We start from the raw sequence: 23,872 nt of genomic DNA, 5'->3' as shown, positions 1-23,872 counted from the left end.
AACTGACTGTGGATGAAATAAAAAATTAATTTGTTAAATATGGTTAGGTGAGACTTGAGAGCAATTCAAGAATAAGTAACTTCTTAATAAATGTTCTTGTAACGGATGCATTTTACAACCTTATTACTAAATTGGTATAAAAAATTTCATATAAATAATCAACATAACAAATGATGAATTCAATACAACAAATAACTTTTGTTAGTTCTATGCTATAAAAAGTATCTGATAGGATTGATATAAAATTAATTGTAAGATTGAAAGGATAAAAAAACTCCATTTATTTAAATTACCATAGTTTGGTACAAGACTTTGTGGCAATGACACGAGAGGGACAGCTATTCAGACCCACAGTTTATGATTTGTTTGAAAGCAAACTATGACAATGCACGTCTTTGGAATAACATTTTTATTTTTCCTTTTTTTTCTTATAAATTATTTTTTTCTCATTTTGAAAGGCACTTAAGTAAAATTGCCTGACAAACCAATGTAAAATTGCTTTGTTTTTTAAAACATGAGTAAGGTATGTGTTTTGGTATATAATTAAAAAAACCACAGAATAATAAAATAAGAATAAGACTTTCCAAAATTCTTATATAATTGAAAGTTTTTGAAATATATGATAATGAGACATTTGCACATGCTAAATTTCATTGTATTCATCACCATGCACCACAGACACAAGAAGCTTTTGTTGAATGACTAAAATGGCCTGGCAGCTTCTTCCATCATCTTCTTTACTCTTATAAGTTTCTCAATTTCAGTCAGCACCTACAAAATACACCAATAAATTATGAAAGTAGTAGAATCATTTTATCATTAGTTTAAAATTTTATTTACTGCTCAAACAAAAACTATAATCAACAAATTCACTTCCAAGCACATGTTTTCAGTGCTGACAGCTTCTATATCATCATAACCCAACAAGCCAGCAACTTCTGTTAACACAACAAAACAAATGCTTCAGCAGGTGGAAACAAATGTTATAGTATATCATTGTATGCAAGCAACCTTGTATAGCAGATAAAATTCGACGTGTCAAAAACTATTGCCATGTCATTAATTTACTGCTATAGAACATATACAAACATAAAAAGTAAAAAACAAAAATAAGTGACATATAGTAAGAAAAAACATTTTTTTACCACATATATAGTTAGGGGTGAGAATGGTCTGGTTCGGTTACGAAATAAAACCGAAATTTCGGGCTTTATTTTTTCATAACCGATTGGTTTTGGTTACAAACGGTTAGGTTAATTTGTTTTAATGAAAACGTGTTTTCAATTATGTTAACCGCCGACTTTGGACACGAGTGGACTTAAGCTGATTTCAAGTAATAAATCCAATTATATCTTAGGACAAATAAAAATGTTACAATTTTTTAATTTAAAAAGATGAACAAGCGGATGCTAATATGTTATATACAAAAAGGTATCGCAAAACTTTGCAGACATATAGCATACTATTTATAAAAAGTACTAGGGGTTGGTATTAATTTCCACTGGATTCAGTTAATTATACACTTATAACCATAACAGAACCATAAAATTCGCTTAGCGAAAATCATAATCAGACCATTGGTTAAGTTATTTCAGTACACGTTTTTCAGTTATTGCCCAGTTATTTAATTTACACTAAAAAAATAGTCTAGTTGGAACATACTCTGTAGTGAAATGGTTGCATCTGCAGTGGCATATCCTCCTTGCAATTCTTCATATATCGTCATTAGTTGACTTAACACCTGCTTATTTTTCATATAAAGGTTAGACTATTAGCCCAAATCCTGTTGGAGGTGGAGACTTTGCTACTTTATTAATTATTATTAAAGGATAACAAGCAGGAAGTCAACAAAGTTTGCAAAATGTTTCAAACAGACCACTCACAACATGAAAGGTCATCCAACTTTTGAATATGTGGTAGACCATTCAAATTGAAGTGGCTAAAAAGATGATATATACCTAACGTAAATTCGTTTTGTGGTCAAAACATAAATATTTTAATTTGTCACCAAAAAAAATGGAAGATTGCCTTGTTGCACAAGTAAAAAAAATTTGATTAACGTCTACAATTTTGCAAAAATACCCCTTGATTTTATATTGTGTTTCATTTATGGACTTTAACTAAACCTTTTACAAACTTCAGTGGCTTTCTTGTAAATTTTTGCATCAATTGAAATGTAAGCATACCTCAGAATGAGATGCAGATGGTGAAATCTCTGTTCCAAACAATTGAGTCCTGTTTTCTACTGTTTCCTTGGCTACAATATCTAAAGGAACATCTACCCAGATTGAGATACCATGTCTCAAAAATGACCTATAACATGTTTTACTTTCAGTCAAATAAATCATGAAAGAAAACAAGTACAATATGGAACCCTTTTGTTTTAGCAGCGAGAGAATTAAAAGCTCAAAAGACATACAAGTTGGTTGAGCTTTGAACAGCACCGTCTCCAGCAGAAACAACCAAGCGCCCCATTGATGATAATTGCCTCAACACTTCAGTCTGTAAGTTTTCTTTTATCAGTTACACGAGATTTCATTTACAAGAAACAAACAGTACCCCCTCCGTCCCACAATAAGGGCCCATGGGAAAAGAAAAAAGAACATGTTTTCAGGAATGTATAGATCATACATTATTTGACATGGATGTCATGTTGACTCTTCGCTGACGTGAAACACCAATTCATGAATTTTAACACTTTAAATGCACGTCAACCTTTTGGAACACTTGGAACATCACTTCATCAAATGTTGACCCATTTAAGGGGTAAAAAGTTTTTTTTTATTTCACAAGTACATGCATTTTAAACAAGTTCACGGACTTTAACATACAAAAAGTTAGTTGAGGGACTTCTTCCAGCAAAATTAGTATGTATGTTCGTTTACTATGATACTAACATATTAAATAGTGGAATATGTCAATTCATTTTACATGTATCTCTAACAGGTCAAACGGACACAAGAAGTTAGCTAAAAGGACAAGAGAAGTTAGCTAAAAGATAAACAAGTCAAATAGTGACATTGCACAAAACATCCTATATCGCTATTCAAAATATGACATTTTGTTGAGAGAAACACAACTTTTATAATCATATTAGACACCAATTATATGTATACACATATAAAATAATTCAGCAAAAAATGTTTCAGGTCAACCCATCCCAACTAGGGATGAGCAAATTCGGTACCGGTACCGAACCATTTCCCCACTTCTAACTGGAAGACTTGGTAAAATCTAAACTAATAAAATATGATGAATCACCTCTGATTCACGGAACCCAGCTTTATCCGTATTTAGAAATTGTTTTGCTGCAGCTTCACCACCAGCAGCTTCCACAACCAAATTATCACTGCATTCAAGCTACCATGTCTTCAGGAAAATCACCTTTTTAGTATAAATCAAAGTTGAAATATAACATAAATACCTGTCAAAAAAGTAATATCGAAGTGAATCTGCCAGAAGCTTCCCCAAACTTGTTTTCATAGTGCTGGTTATACCTGATAATATCTCAACGATAATAAAATCATGTTTCAGTATAAACAAATATTTCCACAAAACAGTAGGAGAAACGAGAACTTACCAACAAGATATATGGAAGTTCCTTTTAATCCAGGTGATATCTCCATTGCCTTCTTCTGAATATAGAAACTGAACGGTTACAACAATATATTATAAACAAGACACTAGTGGCGTTGCTTTATTTATCTACAATGTTTAGTTATAAAGTTAAAATCATTCGTCTTGAAGAGAATATTAAAATTCATGTAACACAGGGGCTCGAAATCACCTTGACAGCCAACACGGGATCAATCTCAAGAGTCTGAACTGCAGAACCTTTAATACAAGAAGATATGATGATCAAAGATGAAGCATGGATAATGTTCATAATTATACACAAGTATTATATAAAACCATCTATAGGGTGAGCGCCAGAGGTTAATCCTTTATGGCTTTCAAATTCAAATCAAACATGAGAAATAGAAAAACATAAAAGAAATGTCTCTTTACGTTTCATTGTACAGACCATTCCCGTCCTTAGCTTGCAGGGGAATATCAAACTAGTTATGTACCTATATGTAGTTATTGTATCTAGAAACTATCTCTGTGTAATATTGTTCTGTGTGTATGAAGACCTCAGTAACCATGTTATGTGCAAGATAGCCCAAAGCGGAAGGCCTACAACTAGAGCCAAGTAGACAGATAGCCTTGCTGGGACCGGGGAACCAATCAGTCCCCAAGCAGGTTCAAGTATCGGTGATTAGATGTAGGGTTTGCTACGAACATAGGATCATGGCCCTTTTCTTCTTTCTTTTGCTGCTGATCTCACATCGAGAGCAACCCCTTCGTGTTCAGGATGATCGGATGAGAGATCTTCCTCCGACTCCGATAAATCGGTCAAGCAGGAGGCTACCCTCGACTTACCTCTCTTTAGAAAAACCCCCTCCCCAGAGGAGAGTCTGGTTTATCCGGTCCCAATGGTCGCTTTTAGCGTATCTAGAAGGTATCTACGTGTAATACTGTTCTCTATATATCGAGACCTGATGCAACAATATACGATGCGATTTCCGGTTTATCGGGCACCAATAGTTGCTTTTAGACCATCCAACGGATTCAATATTGGGCAAATGCACACAAGACTATAGACTGTGGTAACACAAGTGTAAAACACAAAGAAGCATCGAATAAAAAGTTACTATTCTTAAACAAGAGCTACGATAAATATAAACTGTCTTTAAAGCACAGTAACCTTTATCAAAGCCAAGCGCATATAATGAAAGTAAAAAATTCATATGAAGGACATCTAACCGAACACTTGGTGTGCAAAGATAAGTATACCCGAATAAAAAACACAAAGAAGTGACTAATATTGAAGGAGTGTTGGGTCACCTGGTACACCATCGTCGAGAAGGGAGCAGGAGGCTGTGAGGAGTTTGCGAGGGTTATTGTTATTATTATTATTATTGAGAGAAAGAGAGTTAGTAGTGCTGATGGAGGCTAGAGAGAGTGATGAGCTTCCATTCCGAATGCTTGTAGTAGAGTGAGAACTCAAGGGTTTTTGTTTCTGGAGAAGAAGAAGAAGAAGAAGAAGGTCGCAGCAACAGGCAGGTGCTTGAATTATCGCCATTCCAATCCAATCCAATCCAATCCAGGATTTGATATTTTTTTTTAAGCTTTGCCTTTGGTCCCATCCTGTTTTCTTCAATATTCAATCCAATGATGTAACACATATTTATATTTATTTATTTATTACTTATTTATTTATTTGTTTAGAGTCATTTATTATTTATTTCTCTATCAATAATTATTATAGAGTTAAATACGAGTGATCCTAAATTGTTTTTATTAAACCGAGCCGGTTAGTGTTGTAAAATATATTTGTTTCTTCCTTTCTTATACATTTTTTCATAAAAGATGGTTTTTTCTTCCGACTCTGGCTCATGGATGAGCAAATTCAATATTGGTATCCATTAGTATCAGTATCGGTATCGAAATCGGTACTGATACGGTACGGTACCAGTATTTCCCGAATTTTTACCTTCAATACCGGTATCGAACCGAATATTTCAGTACCGGTACCAAGAAGTTGCGATTTTCAGGATCGCGATTTTCGGTACCGGTACCGAGCTCATCCCTACTCTGGCCAGAGACTATGGTGTGGGAAGAAAACCCGGGTAGCTTAGAGATACAAACTGACAACCTTGCATAAGGTCTAGCTTAAATCCTTCATTGTCGTATCCATCAAAAAAGTGACATAAGTATGATTGAACTTAACCTCTTACCACTAGAGCACAAAGTGGTGGATTAGAAAGAAGTTTAGTTGATTACTTAATAAGCTTTCATACATATTTTTATGGTTTTCTATATTAAAAAAGCTAAATAATCTTAACTAACACTCAATTTGCCAATACATATATGTTTTGATATAATACAATTATTTTGTGTTTTAAAATTATAAGCCTTGATTCCACACATAAACGTAAGCTCTCGACTAAGTTGAGTTACGTCTATAAATTTCGAAGCATGTAACTCCGGGTGAATGGGTGCTACCTATTGCCTTTGGCATCTGACATACAGTTAGTTATGAGAGACATATTTGTTAAAAATACATGTATACTTCCAATTCATTATCAAACATATGCACGAATTTGTTGGTTAACTTGTTTTTTGTTTATATTTCATGTTTTACGTTGAGAATGATGGATATAGGCCGCCTATTCAACTGTGGGCTGATTGTGGGCTAAAAGGGTTCTGCTGATTGGTCTTAAGTTGGGCTTATGGGTTTGTCATGCCTTATATATACAAGAGAGGATAATAAACGTGATAATAGGCAGCATCATCTTCTCCATTTTTCATCTCTTATTCTTGGTGATTGACGGTTATAATTTCCTGCTTCTTTCTGAATGGATTTTGTATTAAGTTCTTGGTCTTCATTAGATAAGTATGGTGTTAGTCTTTGTTTGAATGGTTAGATGTTGTTCTTTGGGTTGGTCTTTTGTATTTCTTCGATTAGATCGATTCTTGTTTCGTTTTATTTGGATTTGTAAAACTCCAAGAATTGAAATTATGGTTTTGTGACAATATTAACCAACTACCTTGAACCAATAGACTAACACTTCAAACTCTTTGCATGCCCCGACAATACAATATGCAATGTTGCATATGTAGAGTTGGCAAAACCGTGTTGTGTTAAATGGGTCGTGCTTGACACGACACACTTAACATGACTATCCAACTAAAGCACGACAAGTTTTACATGATTGCATGTAACTAGTTCAATCACACAAATGACATGACTCATTTAATTAAACATGCTACACTCATCATCCTGAACATAGCCTGATTAATTAAACAAGTCAACCTCAACATAACTCATTTACTAAACATGCTAGATATTACAATCCAAAATCTAAATATTCTTACATTAGTGAATGTGTGTGTCCAGAGTAATATATTCCAACCAATTCAAATTCATTATTTTGGATTGTGAAATAAACCTATAATATAGTGAACTACTAAAACTAGTCACGATCCATAAATACTTTGTTTAATAACCACATACAATACTAAAATTAATTATCAACAAAAATTAATCAACAAGACAAGTGGATCCGGAAAATCCAGGAATCACTATCACGTGGAAAATCCAGGAATTACTATCACGTGCAATAAGCCAATAACCAAGGGACAACCACAGGAATTTCAATATATTTACAGAAGTGTCTTAACACCTATGTTCTAGCTCAACACAAATCAGCTAACCCTGCAAAAACCCATTTAATCATAAAATTAATAGGTATAAATGTATAATGCCATTTCTTAATTAGTAGTTAAAACAAAAGAAATTTTATTTTTTCATTGTTTCACAAGATCCAGTTCTCGGTTAAGTCCAGCCAGGCCGAGCCCGTGTTAGGTTCATGGTCCGATTTGAGACTGGACCTGTTCTAAATGAGAACGGCACTGGTACCAACCGATTAGAGCGGATGGACCGCTTTCGGTCACGTTATTTTTCGCTTTCCGGTTTTAGAGTGGTTTCAACCTGAAGAACACCCTTAGATACTGGTATCAAAATTACCTTAGGTGCGGTTTGTAGGCTTATTATTCAAAAGTGAAATAGGAGTGAGCAGAGGAGAAAACACTTCTCGTGGCCTGCCACCTGTTATTTGAGGACTCGGGTTGGTAGAGTGAACAGAAAAGCTTTGCGGAACAACTAATGGCGGTGGTGGAAGACGGGTCGCTATGGGGCCCGAATATGCTCCAGTCCCACCACCAGAATTAACCACCGGTTTGGAGAATTGTACACTGCCAGGAGGCCTAGGAAGCTCATGAAGCTCACTTATTTTAGGTGAAGATAAGGGCTGAGGTGAAACACTAGGCGGAAGTTCAATGGGCCCGCTAGATGACGCAAGCTTACCCGAAAACGGCTTAGATGGTAGTAGCGGGCCAGAATAAGCTTGTCTTTTAACTAATTTACTATCAAACCCACTATGTGAAGGAGTGGGTAACTGCATAGAGGTGGAAGCAGATGTTGGTGTGTTATTGTTATCAAAATCTCTTTCGGGTTTCTCGTGATCAACGGTCGATTGTTTTTGTGATTTGCTGAATGGGTTGGTGTAAGGAACTGGCGTGGGTGATTTTGAATTTGGGCTTTTGGCATTAACGGGTGAAGGTAATACATACGAGTGAAATTTCCCCGGGGTTTGTGAATCCTTTTGTTTTTCGGATGAGTTTATCTTCTCAGGGTATAACGGTGCGGAATAACTGCTGGCCCGGGCTTGCAGATGATTCATCTGCGGAACACAAGAATTGTGTGAAAAAACATGATAAATGCACTAACAGATTCATGAGAATTTGGTCAAAGTAAAGTCAACCAAAGGGTCCTCAAAATCTAGCAAAAGATGGCTGATTTGATTGTAAAGTGGTGGTAATGAGAGATTTAACTTGCATACCTCTGTATTCCCTAATGTTGGAACTTGAAGATGCGGTATATCTACGGTGTCTACCTGCAATATACAACTTACCAAATTAATAACTGATATGCTAAAGAGTGCAAAATATATACAAGTTTCCATTATTATAAGATTTATAAGTTATAATCGACATGTATGATTTGTGCTGCAAGCAGATTACCTCCACATGATACGATGATGTGGTAGCATTATCAAGCCCTTGCTTTTTTTGTCTATAATCAAAACTCAGTTCCCCATCATCGATTGTCTCATAGCTATTCATGTCTTCACCAACCCCAGAATCCCCATTATCAAGTTCACTGAGTTGGTAATCAATCCGCTGCTTCTCAGCAACAATTCTTATGACGGGATCAACTGCTTCAAGAGATTTACAACCTTTGCGAAAGAAATCCAACTGCTCAGGGGAGTGAAGAAAAAATTCAAAAAAAAAAAATCTATTATCCACCACAGAATAACATAAATTAAAGTGACATAAACTGTCATATTAGCTAGAGGCACAAAAATGCAACCCATTTTGACCATTATTTTACCTGCCTGACCCATTATAACATATACGAACTCAGCCCATTTATTAAGTATTGTTGGGAATTTCGGTTCAAGGGCGTTACTTGCCGTGCAAGGCTAAGTTAACATGATTTAAGGAGTGGATAACTATAAACAATTAAATGTGCTCAGATTTAATTGTTAGTATAATTATCAAGTCCTATTATTTAGCAATCCTAATTGTAGTCTAAACGTGCTAGGTTAGATTATAAATACCCGTGCTTTGGGGTTTAGGAGACTGTAATCTGAACAATTGAGTTTTGTGAAGTTTCTCAATAACAAACGTGTCTGAGTTTGTGTTCGTGTTAGTGTTCGATACCTGGTACCAATTCCATTAAGTAAATGGGTCGAAAATGACACCTAAAAATTATTAATAGAAATGACACCTGTGCAGCATGATGGCGAGTAGCCTGGGTCAAAAGAATACGCAGCAGTCCCTCCTTGAGTGATTTGACCCGAAACACACATAATCTAGCCACGTCATTATACTCATCTTGAGCTTCTTGTAATTTTTGAGCAACCAAAGTTTCAGCCTTTCCATTTCTTAGCTTTCCCTTATCTTTCTGTTGTGACATCATGTTTTGATACGCCTCTCTAAAAATAAAAATAATGTATGCAGTCAGGTCAAGAAAGCTCCACTTCAGTAACTTGAACTTTTATAAAAGAGTAAAAACAAAATATACCTTTTTTCATCACATTGAAGTTTCATATCCTGCATCAGTAACATAGAAACAAGATAAGTGCCTCATTTTGTTTATCTACTAATGATATCAAACTACTGAACAAATTGTGCATAAATAAATAAATAAAAACTAACGATAAACAAAAGTTAATTATATGGGGGGGGTCCAGAAAGACAAACCTCCACTTTTCGCAGCTCAGATAGCAGGGATTCTGATGGATTTGTAATTGTTGCTGTCACGTATGAACGCTAACATACAAAGAGGAATACGCCAGTGTTATTAAAAAATAACAAAACACAGACACAGTCACAGAACATTAACAACATACTTACATAAGTATCAGCAACTTTCTGGAGTTCTGATTGTATATTTCCTAGAGTTGATAACACTCTTCCTGAACAAAGAGTAAATGTGTCAAGTAAAAGTTTATACAAAAATTACATCTTTGTTTATACATAACTAAGATCAAACGTTACTTTACCACATTCACCATCAGTATTGACTATGGTTTTGTCCAGCAAACAGGCTCCCACTTCACGTAGTGACTCTGAAAATTCTGAGACATAAAAATATAGAAGAGTTATCTATTTGCTTATGGAAATTTCTTGTGAGAGTATAACCTAGGTGCAAAAAACATTGCATCTAACAACATTTGGACGCAAAAAGAAAACCCTACCAAATATACTATTTGTCATTGCTGCTGCAGCAGATATTAATCCATCATAGCAGTTTCTAATATCTTGCATATCCTGCAAAAGAAAAGGTAAATTCAAATGGTCAAGCAAGTGAGCAGCTAACCTTAAACGTCCAACAAAATACACTCAATTGGATGCTGCTAGGAACAACACAACCAATCAACCAACCTACCACTCTATCCAAAATTGAAAGATAACTGATTCAACTCCTCTACCAACTCAAGCTTGGACCAATTTTTCTCCAAAAGAACCCTAACGCCTTAATCTCCTGGATAATGCAACATTGCAACTAGTCACCGCCTTCTTTTTACTGAAAATCAAGCTGTTTTTGACCTTCTAAATTCCCCAACACGCCAACCAGTGGTGAGGCTTCACTTAGGCCCTTATTTCGCTTACTAGTGTAAATTTACCTGTTTTTGTTCTTCTAATTTTGAGCCCGGCCCCCCGTTTATGAAAAACTTGTATAAAAATATTGAGTCCCCTCCTCCACGTTTTACTCCAAGCTTCGCCACTAATGCCAAGAAAGGCACCGATAGGCAGATTCTACACTCATATATTGAAAATCAAGTTGCTCCTCTGGCATAACCAGATTTTACACTCTCACAACGGTAAAATTGATCGCACTGATTCATTTTAATGGGAGATTAAACTAATTTTAACCTTCCATATCCCTCAAAACATGCACTGATTGTTGACACAATCCACAACAAAACAAAAATCCTAACAAACAGTCACTTAATTTGCAGACAAAATTCAAATACATGTGATAGAAGCAAATGCAGCAGCACATAACAAAATCATCCGTACCTTAGACGCCTGATGAAGCTCATCTAAGTGAGCGGAAGAAGGCTGATGGTGATTCCTCTTATCGTGCTTGTACATGTTCAATTTGCGGCCAAACTTCTCCAACGACGACTTCATTTTACAGAAAACTTTGCGAACTCGGTGATGATGGGAGTTTAATAATTACAGCGGTAACATGTTGAGAAAATAGAGATTGATTTATAAGGGGAGATTGGTAGGCGTAGGCGCGTGGTTGAAAATTCATTGAAAGAGATATTATTATGTAACGTAAACATGTATATATCTATGAACCCTCGGGTGTGCAAAAGTAAAATTGCACTAATTTTGACGTTATTTTACTAATCTCGTGAAAATAACGTTAAAAGTGGCGGAAGGTTAATCAGGTATCATGTGGTGGCGTTGACAGCCGAAAGACAAGGGCACATGCACCGATCAGCCGGTGTCCCGATGATTGAGTGCTATGTGCCTTATGTCCAAGGCTTGATGCAAAACTACTATCGAGCCGGGGGTCTCACCGGAAGCAGCCTCTCTATCCCTATGGGATAAAGGTAAGGCTGTCTACATCTTACCCTCCTCAGACCCTACCATAGCATTGCTATTGGTGGGATATACTGAGTACGATGATAATGATGATGATGATGATGATGAGAGATTATTATGTATTGGTGTCGCAGTCGACAAATTCTATTGTAGCGTTAGGAGTGAGGGGGAGGTGACGGAAATTTCCGCAATTTCAATAAAATAAAATAGGATGGGAATATGGAAGTTGCAAAGGAGGAATCGCTACTTCCGGCGTTGAACGTTGACTATTTGTACCTTTCATAGATACTACTTGTTATCTTACGTCATTATATATACCAAAAGTTCATAAATTTCAAGATAGGAAAAAGCAAAAAACGCGTATATTAATACTCTATGTGTGGTGGATGGCAGTAAAATGGTTAGGGGGTGTTTGACACGTGGCGCCATGTCATCAGAGGAATGGTTTTTATTTTAGGAGTGTGGTAGTGTTATCGTCTTATTTTTAATTTTTTATTATTATTTTCATAGCACATCCGGGCGACAAATCTATATCCCCCCCTCCACACACATACACTTATCACCCGAATATCGCATGGGGCGGTGTTGTAGCCCCTTATTGCCCAAAAAACCATCAACTTATCTTTCACTGCACATACACTTAGGATCATTTATATTCTATCATCACAAGAAAACCAGTCATATTTAAGAAAAAAAAACTCCTTATTTGTGGGGCTTGAATCCAATCTAAGAGTCTAAGGCATCCCCTTTACAAAGTTTTGGCTTTTGGGATATCTTACACCAACTATTTGGGCTAGAGATCACTAGTAGAAATAAAAATGATTACTCATTTATATAAGAAACTTATAAATCGCAGTTAACATAGCATTAGTGTATTAGAGGCACCTTTTGAGTTTTCCATCGGTTTCATCTTCAAAAACTACCAATTTTAACAAAGGAACCGGTGCCCCTAACCTTAACCAATTAACTAAACATGAATGCTTGTGTGTGTTGTGATTGGCTAGAACAAATTCATGTGAAGTTACGTAACCCCAAAATTAATTAGCGCTGACATTGGGGGCTAAACGTGCAACCTTCTGATATATGATTTGACTAAATTTGTAATTTTTCATTCTCGGTGACCAAAAAGGCAATAGGAACAAAGAACTCTTGTTAATTAGGCCTCACGATATCAACCCCCCCCCCCCCCCCAAAGCTTTTCATAGGCTTAAGTGTTTAACTAGTGTTGGTTGCTTTAAAAAAATACAGATTTAAAAGTCATCATATTGTTGGGTTTGAGGGGTATTAACCTTTAGGCGAACCCATTATACTCCAAATCTCCAATCTTTACGTGTATTCCCTTTACAATGGAGATGATGGTTTTAAATTCGTTCTCGATATAAAAATAAATATTTTTCATAATCATTTTTTTATTATTGTTTTAGCGGCTCATAATAATCATATGTTGTGTTTTTAAGCGATCTCATTTATAAATCATACACCACTTAAATTTTTAGAGTCCCTTAAAATAATAAGTTATAGACCAATATGGTTGGTGGTTTATTGGTAAAGACACCACCTTTAAACATCTAACTATCTAAGTTTAAGAGAGAGATATTTTAGGTTGAAGTCCTACGGATAACAAAAGCTAAAAGAAATCTGACGTTGAAAAAAGATAACATGTTACACATTAAATCTTTAATAAAATCTTTGAAAAATTTTGTCATGCCTTTAAAATACAGACTTTAAAGTTTGTGAAATTATTAATTACCGGTTTATTTCCGCCATTTCTCTTTAACATCTATATCTATAATATATATATAAACGAAAATCCTAAAATTCTACGTGTCGCAATGTGGTCGCTCCCCCCTTTGATGAAAGCCATCAGATTGCTTAATTTTTAAATGGAGGTCTCTCATTGATTTAACCCAAATTCATGGGTATGGGTATGGGTCTTTACCAAAACCAGATAGCTCTTAAACGGATTACAACCTCTCATTAAATTAAAAATTAATCTTACCAATTATTTGATATGAAAATCCTATAAAATAGGGATAAACTAAAATTTAATATCCAATTTAAAAAGAAAAAGATATTATTTATAATTAATAAACAATTTTATAGTAAAAAATATAAGCGGGTCATGGGCCACCAAATCCAGATAGCTTTTAAACGGGTTATAACATATCATTTATTTATGAAACCCTTTCATCATCAAACCCTAAGTATATTATTAACTTTTCTTACAATAAAGAAAATTAAAATTCAAAAAACAAATATTAAAAAATGAAAAATGTAAAACAACCATTCTCCCAAGCCATCAGATTGATTTATTTGTAAATGAAGGTTTCTCACGCATTTGACTTGAATTTACGGGTAAAGGTCTCACCAAACCCAGATAGCACTTAAACGGGTTGTAACATCTCATTATATTAAAAATTAATCTCATAAAATATTTGATATGAAATCCTATAAAATAGGGATATACTAAAAATTAATATCCTATTTTATTTAAAAAAATATATTATTTATAAGTAAAAACAATTTTATAATAAAGAAAATAAACGGGTAATGGGTATCACCAAACCCAGATAGCTTTTAACCCAGATTATAACATATCATTTATTTGTGAAACTATTTTATCATCAAACCTCAAGTATATTAATTATTAACTTTCTTACAATAAATAAAATTAAAATTCAAATATACATATATAAATATTAAAAACGAATAATGAAAAACAACCCCATAATACAGGGGATAAAATCCAGTATATGATAATTATGGAGTTTTTTTACCAAAATTGGAAGATAGGATAAAGTATTTACTAATACGGGTTTTTTAAAAATTATTTACCAAATTGGGTATTATTTAAACAAGTTAACTCAAGCGAGTTTCAGGCCACCATCTATCCAATTTACAACAAAATTACTCTACATTTACTTCCAAAGTATCACTTAAAAATTGACCAACGATTCACTCGACGGCTCTACCAAAATCAATCAGATTATAGATTATAATTGAAAAGTTTCTTAGCTTTTATTTGATGACTGCAATTGCCTTTGGTTCAATATTCAAGGCAATTTACAAATTTTCCAACAGGAAGGTTTTCAATCTACGATTCAAGCAAAGAGATAATTTTATTTAGGGATATCAGAGCCTTTATTGGATATGTTATTGGTACACTTATTCAAGCAAAGATACCAGAGCCTTTATGGGTTATGTTATTGATACACCCTTTGGTTATCCATACATCCTACATACGATCGTATAGGAGTTATACGATCGTATGGAACCCACTTGAAAGGTGGTGTGTAGTCAAAGGGTGTGGGGATAACCAGAGCCTTTATTTATCTAGCGAATGTGAGGGGAGTTAATCGAATCGATTCAAACAAAAGGATATCTAAACCCATCGCAGGCCAAAAATGTCGGAAACAACCACATGAATAGCATAAACCCATATCTAAACCCCATCGCCTCTATCTCATCGACTTTCCACCGACCATCAGACGGTTTAAGGACTGCAAAACCGAGAAGATGGCGATGGTGGTGATGCATTATGATGGTGGCAGAGAATGAGAAGTAGAAACGTTGTAAATTAGGTTTAATGAAATTAATTAATATATATGTACATACAAAAATCTATAAAAGATATTCATTTTGATAAATTAAAAAATAAATAAATAATCCAATTTGATAAATATTTCTTAAATAACCCATATCAGTAAATACTTTATTCCATCTCTCCATTTTGGTAAAAAAAAAAAAAAAACTCGATAATTAGGTAAGATAGATCATGTGAATACTAAGCTGTAGAGTTGCTCGTAAATTACCCGAGGCTGGTTTAGTAAAAGCTTAAATCGAATCAAGTTTAAATAGAGGTTGGTAATAAATATAAGAAACTGCATGAGCTAGGCAGTACGTTGTGAGGCTAAGAGGTTTGAGCATCTTATTTCGAGGTCCCCTCCAACAAATTTAAGTGAATGGAAGTTGAAAGGATACGAAAATTTTATTTCCAATTGAGACGTCACTAATGTTTGATAAAGAATGATGGGTGGATGATATTCCCGGTTCTTTTTCGGTCGAATGGTGTAGAAGAACTAAAGAAACTACGAATGAGTGAGTTGAGTTCTGTTTCGGTAACTATAAATCGTCTTCTGACAAAGATGGCACTATCAAAGATGATATAAAGGTAAACTAGGAATGAGCATACTTGTCGAGTTATGGATTATTGAGATTTTATTGAGATATACCGTTAGTTTTTTAGTTATTCAAAGATTAAATGTTATTTGTTGACGTTTCTATCGTTATCTTGGAACATCTAGGTAAATACTGAGATGAATAAAAAGGGTTAAAACCATGGCAAATAATTAGAGGTAATACCTATTTTGAAATGTTATTAATCATGTTCATAACAATAAACATGGTCGCAATAGCATTACAAACGGAGAGGACCCTATTTACAAAACTTCTACATATGGGTCCAATCCAAAAGACGCAAACCAATTCTATTAATGTTGTATCACTTGAGAAATCAAGTTTAGTAGAAACGACAAGTCAATGCCATAGCCACTTTCACCCTTTACATCACCAACACCCTTTCTCGTATTCGTCTCATCAACGGCTCTTGCGATTTCCTCTACCAAATCAACGATCACCCCATCTATGCCCATAAGGTGTTGTACACGCACCGTCTCAGGAAAGTTACTGTTTAAAACATAAATGTTAGTACAGTAAAAATAATATGCACGAGTATTTATACGATTCTGACTTACTTTAATTTGCCATAAGTGAGAAGCGAGAGATTTGCCTCTTTGATCTCCCTTACAGCCGACGGATTTCTAAAAACACCCTTTACTTCCGAAACTATTCCGTCCAATCCACCCTCGACCACCACCTTTTTAGCTTCCTTCAACGAATTTCGTCGTACATCATCGTATAACTGGTTTCCACCATTAGTCAAAAAGTAAACCTGTTTTTTATTTTTAAATAAATCAGTAAGAAACAAACCCATATGGAAAATAATAATATTACTTAAAATATAATTTAATATATACTCACGGGATATTTTTGTTGAAGTTTCTTCATATGTAACGCGGCATCAGGTTGGAAACTTGAAAATATCATAGGTCTATCTTTAGCATGCTCATAAACCACCTAGAAATTAAATGCAAGTTGATTAAAGTCATTAAACCATGATTAATTAATCAGTTATTTAATTTATAGATTAATGGATTATGTATTTATTATGTATACCTTCAAGATGACTTGAAGAACATTAACAAGATGGTTTTCTTCATAAACCATATCATCATCAAACTTCAACTCTATGTTGAATCCAAGTTTCGGGTTTACTTTCTCGAACGCTTCTTGTAAAGTGCAAGAATGATCATCGGCTTCAACGTGCCAACCGACAACGTTGCCATTTACTTTCCTGACTAGAGTTTTCCCATCCTTACCAGCTTCCCTTTGCGGCCCGTAGGTAAAGAATTCATTAAGTGTCAAATCGGTTACTCGAGTTTCAGTTATGGCGCCCTAAAAATAATTAGGTCTATTATTATGAAAAATATGTAATATGGTTAACTAATATTTTAACCGTTATTAAACAGCTTACATGTTCTTGATGGAGGATGAAGTTATCGTGAAAAATGATTGCCACGTCATCTTTTGTGACCTGCAAACGTTCAAGTCAATATTTACGTTAGCTCAATAAATGAAAAAGCAGATCGAGTAAGAACTGACCGAGGTTTTGGTTTTTCATCTAATAAAAACCAAAACACTGAACCGAATTTATAGATTTTTATTTTTATTTTTGGTTTTAATTAGTTTATAATTAATTGGAATTTAATAATTATGTAACTCAATGTTTTAGATCAAACGTTTAACAATAAATCAATTATTAATTAACAAAATAAATTAGGCCCAAATTCGTTATTTAATCCCAATTTTTTTACACCCAAAATTGTCTAGTGGCAAAACTGAAAAATTAATAAAAAATAACCGAACCAAACAAAAAATACAGAAACCAAACATTTGTCAAAAAAAAACTCAAAAATCAAAGTTTCCGTTTTTGTTCTAGCCCAAAACTGAACCATACACACCCCCTAAACAAGATCAACGGGAGCCAAGACGGTGTTACAACAATACCTGAACGTCAAACTCAATATAATCAAGCGAATGCTTCGCAGCATTGTTGAATGAAAGAATAGAGTTCTCCTTAAACGCCTTCATTCTCCGATCAGCCGACTGTAACATATTCATCCCATGACCTCTATGACCGATCACCACAAATTTCCGTGAATCCTCACAATATTTACTCACATCCAACCCTATTTCACCATAAAAACAAACAAAACAACATTAGTCACGTTATAACCCAAGATCCATGAACATAACTTTAAAAAACTTAGCAACTTGTTTCCCATTTGCCTTCTATTTCAATATAAAACAAATTATATTAAAAGTCGGTTTCCTATCAATAAATTCAAACGACTACAATAATAAGGCAGAGCAACCCTTTTTAGATAACAAAACCGATCATAAAAAAATATTAAAATACCGGTAGGGATTCGTGTGGCATAGACGGCTAACGACGCAGCGTTTTTGGTCACATGATCAAGATTCGGTACGTCGGAAACATGAACAGTCTTGGTAGCCATTGTAAATGAATTTGAATTGAAATTAGGTGTAGATGAAGCGAAATACGTGTGTTAGGATACAATTAAGGAGAAGTGGGTTTGGGAATGATATACAAGCAATGCGGATAGATTAATAATCACCGTTGCATTGCAGAGGGGAATATAGCGAGAATGGATCTTCCCACGGAATATTCCTCTCCTCTTCCGAAACTTACCGCTTTTCCTTTATGATTATTAGAATTGGTTTATGCTTTCTTTGTGCTTTGGATATTCCGTTTCTTGTTATGCACTTGCCTTTAATAAGATTCTCATTATGCCTCTTAACTACCAACCCGCATATTCCGTTATTTTAACGGATTTTTAGCGTCCACAATTTTTCTTGTTTATTTCAATATTGTGATTTGAGTCCTTTTAACTTTATCAGGTCGAACTATTCTCTGGTGTCAAAGTAATCGTGATAAATAGTAAAATCATCGACTTTGGGGAAAGGCTAGAAGAATGGGATGCATTATGCAGTGTTTTGAAACCCGACCTGGCCTGGCCGGGCGAGCCGGTCCGAGGGCCGGGTTAGGGTATTTGAGCCGTTTTCTAAAACGCTGGCCGGGTTTTGTGGGTGGTGGTCGGTCCAGACCCGGCATTTTTTCATTAAATCCAAAATAAAATGTGCATGCCGGGATTCACATTTGGGTCATTTCTAAGATAGAAACTTTAATAATTATCCTATAAGCCGACCAACCAAGTTTCATTGATGTCTTTATTGATCAAACATAAATCATATATGTTTAAAAAACAATGTATAAAACATAAATGGGTTTGGATCAACTACAAATAAAATTAACATGTTAATTGTGAGAATCAAATAGAGTAATTATATATACAAGTATAGTAATTTTGTAATTACTCTATGATGTAATTACATAATTACTCTATTTGATTCTCATAATTAGCATGCTAATTTCATTTGTGTCACACCCCGACCATTGACGGAAAGGTCGGGGCGTAACCGATTGTTCATCGCACACGACACTATTAAGTGACAATATTTAATCAACTCATTTAAATTCATAACAACACAAAGAGTCACATAACTTATTCATACAATAACCGAATTCAAATCATAGTAAATAATATATTGTTCCTTTTGCTAATATCCTAATAGTCTCGATAACGTTTTTTTCTTCAAGTCTTCTAGTCAACCTAAAAGTCAAACCTGTAACATTGCATAAATAGAATTTGTCAACACAAAGGTTGGTGAGCAATTTCATAGTTTTTGAACAATAGATATATAATATGAAATTCCATAACTTGTATACAAAACAATAAATAATAGCAACAATTTAAACAAATGAAATCGTTAATAAGAATACATTAACGACACCTTTCTATAAGGGGATGCCAAATATACTCAGATTTTGTATGAAATCGTTAATAAGAATACATTAACGACACCTTTCTATAAAGGGGATGCCAGATATACTCGGATTTATGAATCAACCATCCAAAAGCGGTAAACATATTAGCACTTAAGCATATAAGCATATAATCACCAAATCGAGCATTTATTTAAGTAAAGTATACAATAAAGTTTGTGGTTTAAGACTCAAGTATAAATCATTTGGATTTGAATAAGTTTGCAATGTCACCCCCAAAATATAAAAGAGTGAAAACGGGGGATGAAAGTACTCACATTCAAGTAATAAACTTGAAAGATTTGATGATTTGGAGATTAACCCGAACGATGAGTTTAACAAACGAAGCCTAAAGGAGAAGAAGTCTTGTATTAGAAAAGTTGTCTTGGAAGTTTTTAAACGAAAATAAATGATAAGAAATGTAAACAATTTAAAGTTTAAGGTTTAAAATGTAAATATTTAAGAAATTATAATAATAGTCCTTTAAAAATGTAAGTTTGCTCGAAACCGGGTTAAAGTATCTAGCCCTTAATTTTACTCAACCTATGTTAAGTAATAAGGTGGATAAAAATGCAAGAAAGCAAGTCCCTTTATAATATAGATACTAAAATGGGTTTTAACGAGTGTTCGGGTGGTCGGTTCGGGTCTTGGTGACTTGACCAAACCCAAAGTCAACTTTCCCAAAATAATAAATGTATGAGATAACTTAATAAATCTTAAAGAGACTTAACCAAGTATGTAGTTCTATTGTTTTAGAACTAACAATGTCCGTTAAGCGAGTGTTTGGTTTAGTCGGTCCAAACTTTGTTATGGGATCAAGTTGGATTCAACATTCCGAGTACTTTGTGAAAATAATTAAAATCAGTTTATAAAGTATTTTTAAAGAAATATATAAGCTTTAATGGTTAAAAACACACTTGTGTGTCTTAAGCGAGTAAACTTTGTTTAGTTCGGTTTGGTTCGGTTTTTATCTTGGAATAAGGCCAAGAATGGTTACCACATGTCCAAACATAATAGAACTTGTAAAATAATTTATAAATAATAATACCAAAGTTTTACATACAAAAAGTCAACAACAAAGTCTTTAAACGAAAGTTCGGTTTCCGGTGCGGATCTTGTTTCGAGATAAGACCGAGGTTAGATTCTACAAACCCATAACCATGGAACTAATTAAAATGATTTTAGAAACTCAAATCTTACATAAAACATGTTTATACAACTATTTAAACAAACTAGTAAACAAGAGTTCGGCTTCCGGTTTGGAGCTATTTACGGAATAACCGAGGCTAGTTTCTACAAACCCATAACCATGGAACTCAAAATGTAAAATAGAACTAAGATGAGCAGAAGTTAAACAAGTATAACAAGTTTGATGGTAAGATGCGGAAACTATATATAATCAAGGACTACTACGAGTCCTCCATGTAGCTTTGTCTTATGGGCCGGACACTTAACCGACCGAGACCGGAGAAATGCCCACCGAAGGTACAAAGGGTGCTATTATATATATGTTGTATAACAATCTTCAAGTATAAATAAGTGTTAACAAGTTGATTATAATGTAAGACTATGGTCAGTTTGACCTTGGAAAGTCAAACTGCCAAAAAATATGAAGAACACCTTTGAATGTTTGAGAATTGGAAGAGAAAGAGATGAATGAGCAAGGATTAATGAAGGGCATAGGGGTGTATATATAGAGTGGGTTGAAAGGGTCAAGCATGGGGTGTGATATCAAGGTTTGCATGCAAGAAGGGTCAAGACAAGTCACAAAACAACAAAAAAATAAAAAATAAAAAATGGGGCTGCTGGTCTGCTGCTGATCTGCTGCTGGTCAGCATGTTGGTTCGCGTCCGGAAGTTCGTTTTTTATGTATCTTGAGCGTTTTAAGTCCGTTTTTGAATCCGTAAAAGGGGTTTTTCAAATTAGACAAGCGGGAATGTTTTAGTAACATAAAATCCAATATTTTATATATTTGAAATGTTCAGGATATAAATCGGGTCGGTTTACAACATAAAAACAAATACAAAATAAATACAATTTGACCCGAAATCGAGGGATGTCACAATTTGTACGTTAACTTTCCCCAAACATAAATAAACATTAAAGTATGTTATTATTATGATTTTTGGTTATTATTGTTTTTTATATGTATATGAATTATATATATATATATATATATATATATATATATATATTTAAATTATTTATGACGTCATTCTGTCAAACACCGGTTCACCCTCTCGGATCGACGTCTGAGTCAGGTCTGAAAACATTGACATTATGAGGCAGACAATGCTTGAAGTTGATGACTATTCATCACGATTACTGTTGTCATCAGTGAATTATAAGCAATACCGTACTAATAGATAAGTAAAGTTGAAGGACACAAGGGTAATTCACTTGATCTCAAAGGTTGGTTATGAAAGAGATCTAAAGGTTGGGGTAAGTTGAATTGCTTGGTGCCTACTTTTGTTAGTCATTTAAATCAGAGGTTTGATAGGATTATGTTTTCTAATTTAATTATTTAGTGACTTAGTGTCTTTTAAGTATAAGTATGTTGCCTACAAGAGACTTGTAAGTTTAATTTAATTTTAAGTCACTGGAATTCTTTTTCGATAATAATAAAAATAAAAACAGTCGATCTGTTTGTGATCATATACGGCTCTTGATATCTCCCTGTTTAATATATTTTCATTATAAATATTTATAAGATGATATTTTTTTTATTTATTTTTTTTTGGTAAGAGATGCACTAATAGTAGTGTTTGTTATGGATGAATGAAAGGTGAAATGTAATAAGTTATTCCAAATGAATGAAAAAAAAAATATGTTTGGTTACCATGTATGAATGGAATGAATCATTCCACATGGAATAAAACTCCATTCATTTTTTAGATTTTCATTCCTTTGGATATAGGTGTTTTTTTTTTCGTTTATTCAGGGAATGAAAAAGTCAAAAAAGTTAACAATCATTATTACTAGTATAAACTTATAATTATATTATAATTATTATTATTATTATTTTTCAATTATAGTTATTATATTATTATTATTATATAATCATCATTATTGTTTTGTATATTATAATATAACTATTACTACATTATCAATATATATACACACACACACACACACATATATATAGAGATAAAGGATATAACACAATAATCGTTTATCATACATTACGTACGAGACACCCTCAGCCCTAGATTTAAAAAACACACGGTGCCAAATTTGTAAATTATTTCAAATCGTTTCCATCCTAATTAACCGTTGCGTCGATTCAACTATCATTACCGACGCCATTTGCAGGCACACGCTTCAATTGAATTGAATGAAATACGCCATTTGCATAAACCTAGTTACAGACGTTCCATATTTTGTTCATATGATGATATCGATGATAAAATTGAAGGTCGATTGATGATTGTTTGATGATTACGAGATTATATGAAGTGATTTCAGTGTTCAATTTCATGTTGCAAATGTTTAAATTCATATATGAGCTTCTGAACGTTTAAGGTTTGTTCAAGTTTTATGTTACTGAACGTTTAAAGGTCCGAATGTATAAGCTGAACTTCTACACTTTTTTTGTTAACCTTGAATGTATAAGCTAAACGTTTAAACTTGAACTTTTGAATTGAGCGTATAAACTTGAACTTTTGAATTGAACTTCTAAACTTGAACTTTTGAACGTATTAGTTTAAGAGTATTAATTAAGGGTAATTGAACGTATTACTTAAACATTTAAAGGTGTTCGTTTTGGTCATAACGTTTAACTTGAACGTTTAAATTTGTTTTGGTCAGAACGTTTTAGTGTCTTCAGTTTTGTTCAGAACGTTTAAACGTGATATTTTGAACTGTAATAAGAGCTCAATTGAGTATAGTATTTTGCAATTTCATAATCGATTGATGAATCTAAATCATTGTACACATCAATTTGATTGATTAAATCATCATTTTTTTTATCAATTTTTGAAGATTCTTGATATTCAACGACGTTTCATTTTGATTTTGGTTTTTGACTTTAGAGATTTCATACTTTATGCTTTGATTAGGGTTTAGAAATTGGATGAGACGATGAGTTCAGAATTTGGATCAGATTGGATTTGT

The 23,872-nt window shown here is 33.9% G+C and overlaps 3 protein-coding genes across 4 annotated transcripts; all 3 read right to left on the bottom strand.

Annotated features, from left to right (window-relative positions):
• Nucleotides 1–687: 687 nt before the first annotated feature.
• On the bottom strand, nucleotides 688–5,125 carry LOC143583428 (putative inactive shikimate kinase like 1, chloroplastic). Its single transcript, XM_077065736.1, has 10 exons — nucleotides 4,888–5,125; nucleotides 3,788–3,834; nucleotides 3,581–3,635; nucleotides 3,425–3,497; nucleotides 3,262–3,349; nucleotides 2,420–2,502; nucleotides 2,187–2,313; nucleotides 1,663–1,741; nucleotides 874–938; nucleotides 688–771 (listed from the first exon to the last, which is right to left on the bottom strand). The coding sequence occupies exons 1-10, from the start codon at nucleotides 5,123–5,125 to the stop codon at nucleotides 703–705; spliced, it is 924 nt and encodes a 307-aa protein (XP_076921851.1). The 3' UTR covers nucleotides 688–702.
• A 2,279-nt stretch (nucleotides 5,126–7,404) lies between these two features.
• Nucleotides 7,405–10,450, bottom strand: LOC143583451 (uncharacterized protein At2g33490-like). Its single transcript, XM_077065753.1, has 9 exons — nucleotides 10,371–10,450; nucleotides 10,176–10,250; nucleotides 10,027–10,088; nucleotides 9,874–9,942; nucleotides 9,695–9,723; nucleotides 9,398–9,605; nucleotides 8,629–8,862; nucleotides 8,448–8,501; nucleotides 7,405–8,288 (listed from the first exon to the last, which is right to left on the bottom strand). The coding sequence occupies exons 1-9, from the start codon at nucleotides 10,438–10,440 to the stop codon at nucleotides 7,575–7,577; spliced, it is 1,515 nt and encodes a 504-aa protein (XP_076921868.1). The 5' UTR covers nucleotides 10,441–10,450; the 3' UTR covers nucleotides 7,405–7,574.
• A 5,714-nt stretch (nucleotides 10,451–16,164) lies between these two features.
• LOC143583450 (glycerophosphodiester phosphodiesterase GDPD1, chloroplastic-like) lies at nucleotides 16,165–18,408 on the bottom strand. Of its 2 annotated transcripts, XM_077065751.1 has the most exons (7): nucleotides 18,272–18,408; nucleotides 17,860–18,041; nucleotides 17,327–17,386; nucleotides 16,969–17,247; nucleotides 16,774–16,869; nucleotides 16,488–16,684; nucleotides 16,165–16,419 (listed from the first exon to the last, which is right to left on the bottom strand). In XM_077065751.1, the coding sequence occupies exons 1-7, from the start codon at nucleotides 18,369–18,371 to the stop codon at nucleotides 16,224–16,226; spliced, it is 1,110 nt and encodes a 369-aa protein (XP_076921866.1). In that variant the 5' UTR covers nucleotides 18,372–18,408; the 3' UTR covers nucleotides 16,165–16,223. The 2 variants fall into 2 exon arrangements, with proteins under 2 accessions (XP_076921866.1, XP_076921867.1); XM_077065752.1 differs by lacking the exon at nucleotides 16,774–16,869.
• Nucleotides 18,409–23,872: the final 5,464 nt, after the last annotated feature.

This window comes from Bidens hawaiensis, unplaced genomic scaffold (assembly GCF_021521415.1).
Source record: "Bidens hawaiensis isolate Kalapana, Puna unplaced genomic scaffold, B.hawaiensis_p1.1 tig00032397_1, whole genome shotgun sequence".
Lineage (NCBI taxonomy): Eukaryota > Viridiplantae > Streptophyta > Magnoliopsida > Asterales > Asteraceae > Bidens > Bidens hawaiensis.
This window is presented reverse-complemented; position numbering and strand designations above follow the sequence as displayed.